The following is a 15,146-nucleotide window of genomic DNA, read 5'->3' on the forward strand; positions in this document are numbered from 1 at the left end:
CAGGCTGGAGTGCAATGGCGTGATCTCAGCTCACTGCAACCTCCACCTCCCGGATTTAAGGGATTCTCCTGTCTCAGCCATCCTAGTAGCTGGGATTACAGGTGCATGCCACCACGCCCACCTAATTTTAGTATTTTTAGTACAGACAGGGTTTCATCATATTGGTCAGGCTGATTTCGAACTCTTGGCCTCAGGTGATCCGCTCGCCTCACAGCCTCCCAAAGTGCTGGGATTACAGGCATGAGACACTGAGCCCAGCCAGATTTGATTTTTTTAAAAGCAACCTCAAGCTTCAGTTCTGAAATCAGCATCAGAATTTGAAAGCAAGACCTATGCCCCAACCCAAAGTAAGTGTTCAATAAGTATTAATTCTAGGAAGACTCACAGTCCCCTTGGTCAGCTGCCCATGCAGACCAGGCTGCCACTCGACTTCTAACATCCACCTGGGTGACAGTCCCAGGGGGCGCAGGGGCAGGAGCTCTGGGTGGAGGCGGTATACCAGGGTCTGCGTTGGAAATCATCCTCAAAAAGATGAAAACAAAGAGAATTTTTACCATCTCTATTTCTATAACATATCAATTAACTCAACTTGTGGTACTAGTTATTAAAATTCAGAAACAACTATGTCAAGGGGCAATAAGGATTTCCTAAGCATTCCATATGATGCATATTTATGAATGCATATGAAATAAAAAAAATTAACAGTCAGCTGAAAACTAGGTTGATTTACTTTCTGAGTCTCATGTGATTTGGAAGGGCCATGGAACAATTATAATCCTACTGTCTAGCTTTTATTTCCCTAGGATACCTTCTCTTCAAATGCCACTCATCTTTCATGACTCTGTGACTTCCAACCCAAGTGAAGCCATATCAGAGAAAGACCAAAAATACGGAGAGCAAAGGAGCAAACGCACTGACAAACTTGGGAGAACAAATGTGTTGAGACTACAGATGATGATCTATACAATATAATAATATACTTCCATGGAAAATAATTCTTCTAACTCTTTGGGGGAAAAAAGCCTTAGAAACAAATCAATTCCACCCCTTGATTTCTTTTAATGTTTTTACCTCAGGGCATCAGGCCGCCTCTTCTGTTTCCCTCCTTTACTGTCACTGATTGCACTTTCAATATCTTCACTAATTAGGTTTGCCTGCAAGGAGATACAAGTTACCTGAAAGTTGATAGATTTTTCTGAGTCTTGATATGTAGTTTAAAACAGGAAAAGGATTGTTCCTTGTCTGAATCAGTAAGTATCTTGATGTAAAAAGTCTTTTTATAAAAATGTTGCGAAACATGACTCTTGTGGTTTTTATAATGGTGAACTATATAATGGTAAGATTTTAAAAACTGAAGAAATGTTAAAGATTATCTTAAAGGGAAACTATCCTTGAATAAAGGCAATGAAGAAGGCAAAGAAAGGATATACATACGCTAAAAATGAAACTGAGTAAAAATCTCTAATTGGGAAGAAATTAAGGGGTTAGAAATTCCCACACATAGAACAAACAGAGTTCCTTCCCTTTCTCATCCTCAGGATCCACTGGATACCTATTAACTGAGCAAAACAAATATTTGGGTTTAAGGCAAATCCACTATACCCATGAGATAAACTCTAACACTAGGTTGTACCCTTTGGGTAACCACTTTATTTGGTCACTTCAGGTAAAAGTTAACTTTCTACAAACAATTAACTTTTCCAATAAGAACATTCAGTTAGATATTTCTTGGGGATCAATGTGAGATTCACAGATAAGAAGTTTTTGTTTGGTTGCAAAGTTTGTTTAGAGCCAGTGATTATCACCCTATGTTAGAATGTTGATGAGATGCACCACCTATGTTTGTGCCTCCTTGTTCTACGTAATGTTTTCTCAAACATGTACGCTTGTATTTCTTTTACAGTAAGCATCGATAATCATAAATTTTGGAAATGATGGGATATTTAAAAGAGCATCTCATCGGTTCCTTCTAATTAATAAAACTGAGGAGTACTTGTAGGAAAGGGCCTGGCCAAGGTCACGTTGCTCGTTAAATGAGAGTGCCAATGCATCCCAGTCCAGGCTGACTTCCTACGAGCATTAGGTTTCAATAAGACATTACAAACATCCTGTCAAAGGCTTTCTGTTACATAAGATACTAAAACTGAAGATGAAAAGACAGTTAATTAAAAATAATTTTTTTAAAAAAAAACCCCAAACAAAAACTGAAGATGCCTAGGAATCGTCAACTTCTTATACTGGGGCTATTATATTTCTAAGAAAAATTTTGCTGCAAAGGTGGGCAGGAGCATTGCATGAAGTCCTATAATAAAGAAACTTTAAAAATAAAAAACAATATTGCACAATGAGCCATATAAAAGAAACTGCATTTTTCATTGCGTTTATATTTTTAACCAGCCAAGTGAAAAACGTCTCATGTGCAGAGTATGAAACCAATGAGTAAATGCATATAGTGCCTGGTGGTATGTGAGCTTTTGGAGTTAGGACAGAACTATATTCAGTAAATACATTTTGAAGCCATTATCATTACCATTCCATATCAAATAAAGCAAACCTTTTGTTCTCAAACTTAAAATCCAGAAACTTTATGGCGTAGTAACTTTTAGCTCGGGGGACTTTTTAGAGTACAGATACAAACACCAAATCTGAAATGTTTTTTAACTTAGGCCTCTGGTTTATAAAATGTTTGAATTAAATTTCACTATATTTTTAAAGCAAAATGTTCCCTTTAATATTTATTGAATATATCTAACCTTACAAAAATTATAATATACTATGACTTTCAAAAGGCACTATACAAAAATCTGATGAGTATCACTTACACAAATTACCTAAATGTCAGTTCTTTTAGAAGGTTTTTAGAAAGTCATCTATGACATAAATTGAAATTAGAAGAAAATTATAAAATACAGTTTACAGTCAATTTTACTTTATCTATCATTTTTAAATGTCAAAAAATACAGAACAGATCAAGTGACTGTGCTAATCTCCTAAAAGTTCTTTATAAAATAAAATTACATGGATATTTTATAATATATCATCAAAATGTTAAATCACTGCTTTAGCAAAGTACCAATTAACACAAAATGATTTCTCTTTTAAAGAAAACAACTCAGGAAATAAACACATTCAAGGTTGAAGATAACTTCTAAGGTCCAATAAAGCATCACAAATTATAATCATTTGAAATTACACTGTACTTTGAAATAGAAACTTTCTGGACACATCCTGTTATTACTGGCTCATCTATTTTCACATATCATTTGGGAATTACAAATCCTGAGCAATGATTTGAGTCACATAATTAAATGGTGAACTTTAAATCAATATCGTGGGAAATGTCTAAGTACTTCATTGCAGTAATCCATGCTATGTCATTAGTGCAGAATAAATTAGAATTACATGATTATTTACTGTCCACAAAGCATGATTTCTGAACAATCAATTTTTAATTATAAGTTTAAGGCATTTGATGTGAATTTAATATATTATCTACCCTTTAAAAAAAAAAAACAAACAGAATGCCTCTTATTTTTAAGAGACACAATTTCACTCTGTTGCCCAGGCTGGAGTGCAGAGGGGTGATTATAGCTCCCTGTAATCTCCAACTCCTGGCTCAAGAGATTTTCCTCCCTCAGCCACCCGAGTAGCTGAGACTACAAGTGTGTACAACCACACCTGGCTAATTTTTTAAACCTTTTCAGTAGAGACTGGGTCTTGCCATGTTGTCAAGGCTGGGCTTGAACTCCTGGCCTCAAGCCATCTTACAGCCTCGGCCTCCCAAAGCACTGGGATTACAAGTGTGAGCTACTCTGCCTACCCCTGATTTTATTAACATCACCCTAATTTCTTTATCTACCTGCCATGGAAATCCTAAGGAAGATACTAAGGTATTTGTTTTCCTTACAAGATTCTCAGAAACTAAAAATCTAGTACCTAATAATTACTAGTACCTAATAATTATCAAAATAGGTAATTCAAAAGCTGCCAGAACATCTGCTTAAAGAGGAAACAAAAATTTCACCATTCTCTTACCTTAACCTCATCACACTGGAAAAGATGAAGATCTGGCTTGTTCTGGGTTGGCTCTTTGCACACCAGGGCAAGCACTGAATCATAGCTGCATGAATGCATCACAGCTTGGCAGTGCTGGATTGTGTTTAAAGGAAAATTCTCCAGTTCATTCTATAAATAAAATAAACATTTTATTTTGTCAAACTTCCACCCATTTTCAAACAATCTGAAATGACTGTAAACATTAATATTTGTGGTGTTTTCTTGAAAATAAAATAGTACAAATTTTACACACTTGCCTTTGATTCTAAATCAATCAGGCTCACAGCTCTGTCATCCACTTGAAGAATCATATCTTGAGTCCACACTTTGCCCTTGGCATCAAGCAATTTCAACTTCCTTATTCCATCATCAACAGTGATCATAGCATCTTTCCGATCCAGGATAAATGTAGTCAAGTGCTTACGATTGGCAAAAAGGAAAAAGATTTATAACAGATACAAATACATACAACCTCTTACATTTCCAATACATTTTCCAAAAGAAAATCAAATTAACCTGAGGTCAGCTAGCAGAGAACGACAAACATAAAGTGCTCTTAAAACTTCATGACTATTTTAACGAGAGAATAAAGCCAAGCAAGGTTTTTTGGGGTTTTTTGAATAGAAGAAATGGTGTTTTGACTCATAAGATACCTAAATCTTGTTTCATACTGAGCCATGTTGAACTACATAAACATGATATTAAAACAACTTCTTAACAGCTTAAATAATATTCTCTTTAAGTATACTTTTCACTATTTTATACTCTATTATGGTTATTTAAATGCTGAACCTAGCAGCATTTAAACAGCAGGCTATCTGTATGGGAGCTTTAAAACTATGGACACTGATTGTAGCAACAGCACAATTCTAGTCTACAGGAGCTGTCAAACTATTCAATCCACTAAAACCACTTACTGAAACAAAACTGTTTAAATTTGATTAAGCATGCTTGAGATAGGTAGAAAACTGAAAATAAGAGCAATTTAAAAATTACTTCTCTGCTTAAATATTTTCTATTATAAGCAGAGGTCATCTAGATAAATTCCAACCAAGAGCAAATATCTTAAAAGAGAGCAAAAACTTAAAAAGAACCCTTATTTAACTAGAACTAGTAATAACTTTAGTTAAACTAGAAACTAAACTGCTCACTGAAACTGTCAAAGGCTTAATTTCAAGAAGATTCTACAGTACAAAGTAGAAGCCATTATCCTTTTGTAAATGAAATAAGGGCCGGGCGCGGTGGCTCAAGCCTGTAATCCCAGCACTTTGGGAGGCCAAGACGGGTGGATCACGAGGTCAGGAGATGGAGACCATCCTGGCTAACACGGTGAAACCCCATCTCTACTAAAAAATACAAAAAAAAACTAGCCGAGCGAGGTGGCGGGCGCCTGTAGTCCCAGCTCTTCGGGAGGCTGAGGCAGGAGAACGGCGTGAACCCGGGAGGCGGAGCTTGCAGTGAGCTGAGATCCGGCCACTGCACTCCAGCCTGGGTGACAGAGCGAGGCTCCGTCTCAAAATAAATAAATAAATAAATGAAATAAGACTGGCAATGATAAATGAGTGGTCGTTATGATTTTAAATCATTCTTTATGAAAATAGACCACAGACTAACAAGATACTTTACATGTAACATCTGTTTTAAAAAACCTAAACAAAAAGGTCAGTGCAACTTAAAATACATCATAAGAATGAAATAAAACCGAATTCTGATTTAACTTCCAACATTTATGTTCCTCAAGTGTCACTCTAAATACTAGTAAATGCCAAAGCATCTTACTTCAACACGGTATTGAGATACATCTGACACACTGCTGACACTGTCCCGTGCATAATTCTTCCTTTGTTCTGAAAGAGAAATTGAAAAAGCCATGATTTGTCGCCTACTAAGCTGAAGTTCATATATTGGTATCATGTGGTTATCTCTAAAACTAGTCTATCTCACGTATAAATACAGTAGCTGACAAGTTGCCATTGTGTGGTGTATCTGAAAACACTCATTATTCGCAGTAAATCTAAAAACCACAAGAACGTCTAAATAATAGGCAAGAACAATTTGATCCACTATATGTTTTTAGAATTCCAAAGGTTAACAAGATTATAAATATTATAAGAAAAAAAGTTATTTCCTCTAAAGGTTTTTTTAATCAGTCAGGGACCTACTGTTTTGACAAATCAATTACAACTGGCTTATAAATTTCATCTGTTACTGCACTGATATCAAAACATAATTGCAAATATTGTCATAGATACTGTATTATATGAGTTAGACTACATTATTAAAATAATAGACACTACAAGGAACAACTCCTTTTGCAGTATCCAAACTGGGATAGTGTTAGAGGAGATTTAAAACATGATTCAATCACACGGCTTGCCATTAAATATTAACAGTTTTCACACATCTACAGAACACACAAATGTGATACTTAGAATCATAAATACAAGCTGATAGGAAAAATGAGAAAGTCAGGTAGAAAGTTATTGCACCAAACTACTTGAAAAGCAAAAAGAAACCTTTAATTTTCTTTTCTGAAATGCTGCAAAACCAAAAAATAACATTAAAATATAAAATGTATGCTGGCAATATTTGGCATTTGTTACTGTCTTTTTAAATTTTGTATTATTTTTTAAAATAGGGAACACTTCATGAATTTGCATGCCATCCCTGCACAGAGGCCACGCTAATCTCTGTATCATTCCAATTTTAGTATATGTGCTGCCAAAGTGAGCACTATTTGTTACTTTCTAATCAAGCAACTTGCTTATTTGTAAATTCAGAGTTGCCCTGTTTCTTCTAAACAGAATGCTATGATGAAAAATAACTTTGAGAGGGAGCTGTCAGATTTGTTCTTCCAGCTTCAGCTGTGTCACTAAGTAGGAAACCAAATTTGGGCAGGACACTTAATACCCCGGGCCTCAGCACCCTTACTGTAAAATAAAAGGGTTAAACAAGGTCAAACCTAAAGGCCTTTAAGGATTTAACATTCTGACATATAGATATGCCTTAGCTTCCCCAACAACCTGTTTTCTTTGTAAATGTAAACCTATTTATTTTAGTTAATATAGTTATTCTATAACAGAGAAGTTGTTTGGAAAGTTCTGCTGAACATAAAAGCTGAGCAAGTACAAAAATATAAAGTGCATATGTACATATGCAGACTCAGAATGTTAACACAGAATTTTAAGAAAACTTAATAAATTTTCGTTTTACAACACATATGAAAGTAACTTTTCATTTATATTTACTTGTACAATTTAGATTAAAATCTCCATATCCTTGTATCAATATTACTCTGATACTCCAATACATTCCATTTTTGCTTTTGCAGCATTAAAAGTACTTAATAAAAACAGAAGCACTACAAAATTCACTCTCTGCTACCTTTCTTTTTTTGTTTGGATGATGACCTGAGGAAGTATGATCCATCTGGTCCTACCAAAATAATGGCATCAAAAAGAAAGATCTGGTTTCACCTAAAATTTTCTCTCCCAACATAACAAAACATAAACTTTCACTTATATGTCTGTATTCCATATATTTTTAAAAAGTGAACGACCATGATTTTTCTGATTAGGTGTTGCGGATTAATCAGTGTGAGATATTAACACATGGCTAATTGTCCTTGCGACAGCCGTTACGACTCTTGTAATACAATATATAATTCAGGAATATATTTCACAAAACCACATCTAGAAACAATCACTGTTTCAGAGTCACTAGTTCACCATATTCTAACACAACTGTCCATGACAGATTCAGAGCAGGAGAGCTCTGCTTGCTTTGATCTGACCTTAGGACAGTAAAAGAAATGGCAGTGGTTGCCGTGACACCTAGTCACGGGAACTCCTGGATGTTCAAATGCTTGTCTTTTGGGTAATTTACTGGCAAATACAACAGCTGAAGATCTGAAACACTGTGTTTCTATTTAGATATTCTCATTATGAAGTATTAATAATTTATCCCCGACCTCCCGATTTCCTAACATATAGTTTCCCAATCCCACAGAAACATAATTTACAGAAATGAAAAGAAAAACTATCTGATAGCATTTTTAAACAGTGTGACATTACTGATCCCTCTGATTGCCTAGAAGATATGGTGTCATTTCTAATATTCCAAATTAAGAACCCACTTTAGGAATTCCTAAGCTGCCTTCTCTCCTATATTGTACAATAAATAAGTTGTATAAGAAACTACCTTTTAAAGATCCTAAAAATGTATAAATGCCATAAAATGGATTTATAAATAAATTAGTAGTTCCAGTGATTTTTAAGTCAATCCATAAATAAAGGTTAATATTAACATTTTAATAGGCAATTTTGAAAGATATTTCCTAAAAGGCAATTATAATACATTTCTTTTTTATGAGAATCATATATATTCACAAGAACTGGTATAAATAGTAATTAGGCTCCTAAGCTAGAAATCTCACCAAAGCCTTAAAACAGTATAAAAAGCCTAACTAAAATCTCTCGACACTACTCAAGATGAATCCTTTAATGAAATTCACCACTGTTGCTAACAGTGGTTCTCATCCTTGGCTGCATGTTAGAATGAACTTGATAAAACAGTGTGCAACTCATCTACTATATACTATCTCTTTAAGCAGAACATTTTCCTTTCCAAATTAAGAATGTAAATATGGTCAAATGGTATATTAAATAATAAATACATGAATAAATACAGCAGTAGGGTTTTAGCTTTCTAGTAGTACAAGCTGCTCAACTCCCAACATAAGACTAAGTCTATTTCCCCTCCTATTCCGGCCCCTGCCTCTCTTTCCCTCTCAGAATCAATTAGAGGTAGGATGAAACTTACTTGCCTATAGAACCACTGGTTGTGTTTCACTATTTTGCCTATTAGCTTTTATGTTACGGTCCAGAATGTACAACTCCAAACAGACAGAATTACATGAATTCAGTAACCAGTGATGAAAACTCTTTACATACAATTGTATTATACACTATTGCAAAAACTGATATTCAACTCCCAGATCAGAAATACTAAATTTAGGTTTCATTTAATTTGTTAACTAGTTGAACTACAAGAATAAAAACCATCCAGGTCTTGGTATTTATACTTAATTCCCTTTCACCTGCATTGCTGTTTACGCATAATATAACATTTGAAACGGCTAATATTCAGAGATACAGCTATTTAGAATTCTTGTTCTCTTTCTCTGAAAACAAAAATGTTCCTTAGAGAGTAAGGATTTGGCCACTAACAAGAAAAAAGTAACATAAAAGCAGCTGCTGAGTACTCCTCTCTCTAAATAAAACAATGGGCTAGAACTCATATTACTTTATACTTACGAAAACTTTCAACCACAGTAAAGGAGAATTCCTTTCCCAGTATCTTAGTATCTACGTATATTTATTCCGTAGAGGAGAGGCGCTTAATGGGATCAGTGATGAGCACTGAGTGATAATTACAAGCTCTCAATATCAGGCAACTACAATCACAGTTTGGCGAATGAGTATCTGAACCAAGATATCATTATGAAAAATAAACAAAATCATTTCTTTAAAACTAGATTATTTAAGAAGTAATTTTATTGGCCTGTTCAACAAATTATTAAAATGGCTTATTCCGTGAAGTAAAAAAGGAGTTTTAAAATTTTCAGCTAAGTTGGGAAAACTGCCAAACTGTCTTTTTGAGTCAATTGCTCTGCCACGTTCTATCAAGCTGAATTTTTTACTCAAACATTTAGCTCAATTTCCTGATACTATTTAATGAATTAGAAGCCATTTACATGTTAAGAATTTCAAAAAAAAATTTTTTGTTCTGTAAAAAAAAAAAAGATTTCAATGTTTTCTCTAAGTAAAATACATACCGTAAATAATAAGGATGGGCAAAAGAGAAACAGATTTTCACTCTTAAGTGCTACTTGAATATGTAAGAAATTGTTTGGGCTTTAATTATAACAATTAAACAGAGAGACTAGCTCTAAACCAAGATCAGGAGATAGACACATGAAGAGAAAGAAAGCTAGGTATGAAAAGGACAACATATGGAATGGATATGTGTTAAGAAAAATTCAGGAACACTGCTACAAGAGAGTTGAATCAAGCACTGTGTAGAACTGAAGTTTATAGTAAACCCAATTATACAGAAATTCACCATGCAGTTTATAGGTTACTTATACTCAATTCTTACCAACACCTCCTTGAGAAGAAAAAACAAAGATGGAAAAACACAAATATATTTTCCTACTTGTTAACATCACAAAGCAGTTTAAACTTAAGGTTAAAATAAGACTTAAGGCCAGGCGTGGTGGCTCACACCTGTAATCCCAGTACTTGGGAGGCCCAGGTAGGCAGATCACTTGAGGTCAGGAGTTCAAGACCAGCCTGGCCAACATGGCAAAAGGCTGTCTCTGCTAAAAATACCAAAATTAGCCAGGTGTGGTGGCACATGCCTATAATTTCAGCTACTCAGGAGGCTGAGGCAGGAGAATTACTTGAACTAGGATGTGGAGATTGCAGTCAGCTGAAATTGTGCCATGGCACTCTAGCCTGGGTAACAGAGCGAGACCCTACCTCAAAAAAAAAAATAAAAATAAAATGACACTTAAAAGAGTACCTTTCTATCATACTGACCCAATATTATTTGTCCTCCCAATAATAAAATCTCAAAGTTAACTGTAGGTGTTGGTAATGACAACAAAATATCACTAATTGGTAATTCAATGAAATGAGTTTTCTAGAGACAGAATGGCTTTAAGCAGTTGGTAATTCATGAAATGATCACATTCCAAATTAAGCAATATCTAATTTAAAGAGAAGTTACCGTTCTAGAAAGTCCAGCTATTTGGAACATAGCATAATACCCACACTTAAATAAATGAAGTCCTCTGAGTGTTTGTTAGAGATGTCACCATGTCTATACATTAACACGTGCATATTTTAACATACAGACTCTAGTGGAAAAGACTCTCTCAGCCGGGCGCGGTGGCTCAGGCCTATAATCCCAGCACTTTGGAAGACGGAGGCAGGCGGATCACGAGGTCAGGAGATCGAGACCATCCTGGCTAACACGGAGAAACCCTGTCTCTACTAAAAATACAAAAAATTAGCCGGGCGAGGTGGCCGCACCTGTAGTCCCAGCTACTCAGGAGGCTGAGGCAGGAGAATGGCATGAACCCGGGAGGCGGAGCTTGCAGTGAGCTGAGATCGCGTCACTGCTCTCCAACCTGGGCCACAGATCAAGACTCCGTCTAAAAAAAAAAAAAAAAAAAAAAGACTCTCAAGTCCCCACTTAGAACCTATTCACTAAGAACGTTTTTTATGTAGTTTCCCAGACCATAGATAACAGAAGCCATGCTAGAAGCTCACATGTTGTAACAACATGGAAAAGGGACAGGCTTGAGACCCAGCCACATGGAAAAAGCAGCCCTAAATATTCAAAAGGGAGATGAATCTGAATGATTTGGTGTAAAGGTAAGGAATGCAGCCCCTGAGTTTCACAGCGCATAAGCTAATGTGCACACACATGATCCTTTGTCACCAAGAAGATCATGTACCAAGAAGATCTGGCACCAACTGCTGCCAGACTCAAGGGAAGGGAGTATTTAATATACTTTACAGGTATTTCCTTTAAGAACAATTTTAAATTTTAGTGCTTAAAGGCTTTGACAGACAGTCTAGCTGGAAAAAATTATAAAATTTCCAGTATTCTGATAACAGTAGCTAAATAAAATGTTACTGTTATGAGATAACTGGAGGAGAGAGAAATTAATATTTATCTTCCCAAGTAAGTGGTATGGTGTCAGGGACGATAACGATACAGAGTCTTTCATATGCTGGCTTGAAAATTTCTTGTATGATAATTTAAAAATTTCAAAATTGAGTTATTAAAATTGCCACATATTTTCACTATTTTCCTTGAATATATTAATATGTATTCAAATAAGCAAATTTATTGTCATATACAAGCATAGTTCACAATACATTTATACCACTTATAAAAAATATTTCTAGGCCGGGCGCGGTGGCTCAAGCCTGTAATCCCAGCACTTTGGGAGGCCGAGACGGGCAGATCACGAGGTCAGGAGATCGAGACCATCCTGGCTAACACGGTGAAACCCCGTCTCTACTAAAAAATACAAAAAAAAAAACTAGCCGGGTGACGTGGTGGACGCCTGTAGTCCCAGCTACTCGGGAGGCCGAGGCAGGAGAATGGCGTAAACCCGGGAGGCGGAGCTTGCAGTGAGCTGAGATCCGGCCACTGCACTCCAGCCTGGGCGGCAGAGCGAGACTCCGTCTCAAAAAAAAAAAAAAAAAAAATATTTCTAGAACATTATAGGGAGTGAATATGGAATATAAGTTTTAAAATATATAATGAAAGTCACCTCTTGATTCTGTCAAAATATCACTATAATGAATTGTCTAACATTTGGAGGTAATATCAAAATATTAAATTTCAGAATCTTGATGAATCTGAGGACCCAGGACAGAAAGTGACTCTCCAGTACCACTCCCCATTTCCATGATGGCGTCATTACTTCTGTTTTCTCATATAAACTTACCACAGAGTTATTATCGTTTTTATTTTATACATGAGGAAACTGGGGTCAATCATTTGTGCAAAACAGCAGCCATTTGGTAGCAGTACCATGATTCAGATCCTCCGGCCTCCAAAACCCCTGCTGCCTTTCTGAGCACATTCAGTGGAAGCAATCCGGGTGGCCCATTATGGTGTCAGACCTGGAAAGCGTTCTCATGAAAAACTCTACATGAAACTTCAGATAGAGTATCTAGACTGTGGTCAGTGCGTAAAAAATAGTGTGAAGATTCATGTTCCAGTGCACAAGACAGTATCCTCCTATTACAAAGATGTTCATGAAGGCAAATTAATTCTTGGAAGATGATTTCAAGTCATTTAAAATTGCAAAAGGATAAATTTTACATAAGATGCATAAACTGTGAGAAAACAAACTATATCACAAATCTCTTTACTGAATTTCCAGTTAAGAAGAGACACTGCCAGCACACACTGTTTAAGTTGCAGATGTGGTTTCTTTCCTCTTTGTGTAATACCCACCACTGTCTCTCAACACACCGCACAAAACACACACAGAGTGCCTTCCCTCTGAGAGTTCTCAGAAAATGCCTGGGGAATGAATGGACAGATGGATGAATGACAAGGGAGAAATATGTTCATGTTTTGAAGATACATATAATCTCTTCTTGGTGACAAAGGATCATGTGTGTGCACATTAGCTTATGTGCTGTGAAACTCAGGGGCTGCATTCCTTACCTTTACACCAAATCATTCAGATTCATCTCCCTTCTGAATATTTAGGGCTGCTTTTTCCATGTGGCTGGGTCTCAAGCCTGTCTCTTTTTCATGTTGTTATAACATGCATACTTCTAGCACGTGACAATAGACGCTATACATAAGTTAAAACTATGCAGACTGGGATGCTAAACACTTCCAAAGCTACCTAAAAAAAAACTTCAACTAGAATCTGTTTATTGCAAAGCTATCTTCAAAACATGAACATATTTCTCCCTTGTCATTCATCCATCTGTCCATTCATTCCATAGGCTTTTTCTGAGAACTCTCAGAGGGAAGGTACTGTGTGTATGCCTTTGTGTGTTGTGTTGAGAGACAGTGGTGGGTATTAGAAACAAAGAGGAAAGAAACCACATCTGCAACTTAAAGCCATCTTACTTCTAAGCCCAATCCATTGCTAAGACTTATTTCCTCCCTATAAATGCTTCTTGGATTTGCCCCTTTCTATCTCGTTTTACGTATACATTGTTCATTTTCATTATAGTATACAAAATTGTTACATTGTAATCAAGTTCTAAGTTATGTGACTTTGATAATCATCTAACTTGAAAAGGGGGCCTCACTTTGCTTTATATGTAAAAGGAGGGAAATAAAATTTACTGCTTAAAAGCTAATGATTTTCCAGGCTGGTCTTGAACTCCTGACCTCAGGTAATCCACCCACCCTGGCCTCCCAAAGTGCTGGGATCACAGGCGTGAGCAACCCCGTCTCTACTAGAAATACAAAAATTAGCCAGATGTGGTGGCACGGGCCTATAGTCCCTGCTACTCTGGATGCTGAGGCAAGAGAATTGCTTGAACCCAGGAGGCAGAGGTTGCAGTGAGCTGAGATCATGCCAATGCACTCCAGCCTGGGCAACAAAGCGAGACTTTGTCTCCAAAAATAAAATAAAATAAAATAAAAGTAAGAGTTTTCAATCCTTGGATCTAAGATTTTATACAGTTGCTTCTAACACAATATAAACATTAAAATTTACAGGTGAGTTCTATATTCTATTCTTATTTCTTTCTTAGCTCTCTGAAATTAGATTTTACATCTGTGGTATTTGTGAGAGCATTAATACTCTTTCTCCTTATTAAAAGTCTTTAGGCTATTATTAGGTGTCTAATTTGCCATATTACTTCTATCTCTGATTCACTTATTTCCATGTATAGTCTTCAAATTCATCCTCAATATTACTACCAGAGTGAGCCAGAGCAACTCTGACCTATTACTATCCTGATTAAAACACATCAAAGGCTGCTCATTCATTGTAAACAATGCCTAAATTCCTTAGTATAATCTTCCCAATGTGGTCTATGTTCATTTTTTCAATCTTATTTCCCAATGCACCACCATGCACTCTCCAGTTAACACCAAATTGCTTGCATATCATTAATTCATTACACTCATTCTGCAAGTATTTCTGAGCATAAATTATATATTAGCCACTATGCCAATAAGCACAGGGAATCCTGAAGTGAACAAGACAAATATGGGCCACCTTCACAGCCTTGACAGTCCCGCTTAAAAGGGTTTCATACTGTCTGTAGCATCCTCTGGCCCCTGAAATGCCGAAGAACACAATACAACTTTCACAGCTCAGCTCAAGGCTCAATTCCCCTATTAAATCCTTTCTGACCATCCCTCACCATTGCGCCTCATACACACTACCATCTAAGCACATTTAGCCCTTTATTATAACAATGTGTTTACTAGTCTATTGCACCAAAATGGCACATAGGCAACAGCCATCTCTTAGTCATCTTTGAAATGAATGAAAGCACACAGAAATAAAGACTATGAAGATC

General features: G+C 36.1%; 1 protein-coding gene across 3 annotated transcripts in view; it reads right to left on the reverse strand.

The window, feature by feature from the left end:
• Positions 1-15,146, reverse strand: part of EPS8 (epidermal growth factor receptor pathway substrate 8) — a 169,488-nt gene that overhangs the window by 45,939 nt on the left and 108,403 nt on the right. For all 3 annotated transcript variants that reach the window (XM_011954460.1, XM_011954473.1, XM_011954464.1), the window contains 5 exons: positions 5,836-5,903; positions 4,314-4,475; positions 4,036-4,185; positions 1,072-1,154; positions 386-522 (listed from right to left, as the gene is read on the reverse strand). In XM_011954460.1, the coding sequence (XP_011809850.1) occupies positions 386-522; positions 1,072-1,154; positions 4,036-4,185; positions 4,314-4,475; positions 5,836-5,903 (600 nt within the window). The remainder of the gene's footprint in view (positions 1-385; positions 523-1,071; positions 1,155-4,035; positions 4,186-4,313; positions 4,476-5,835; positions 5,904-15,146) is intronic.

The sequence above is a fragment of the Colobus angolensis genome, unplaced genomic scaffold (assembly GCF_000951035.1).
Source record: "Colobus angolensis palliatus isolate OR3802 unplaced genomic scaffold, Cang.pa_1.0 Scaffold11, whole genome shotgun sequence".
Taxonomy (NCBI): domain Eukaryota; kingdom Metazoa; phylum Chordata; class Mammalia; order Primates; family Cercopithecidae; genus Colobus; species Colobus angolensis.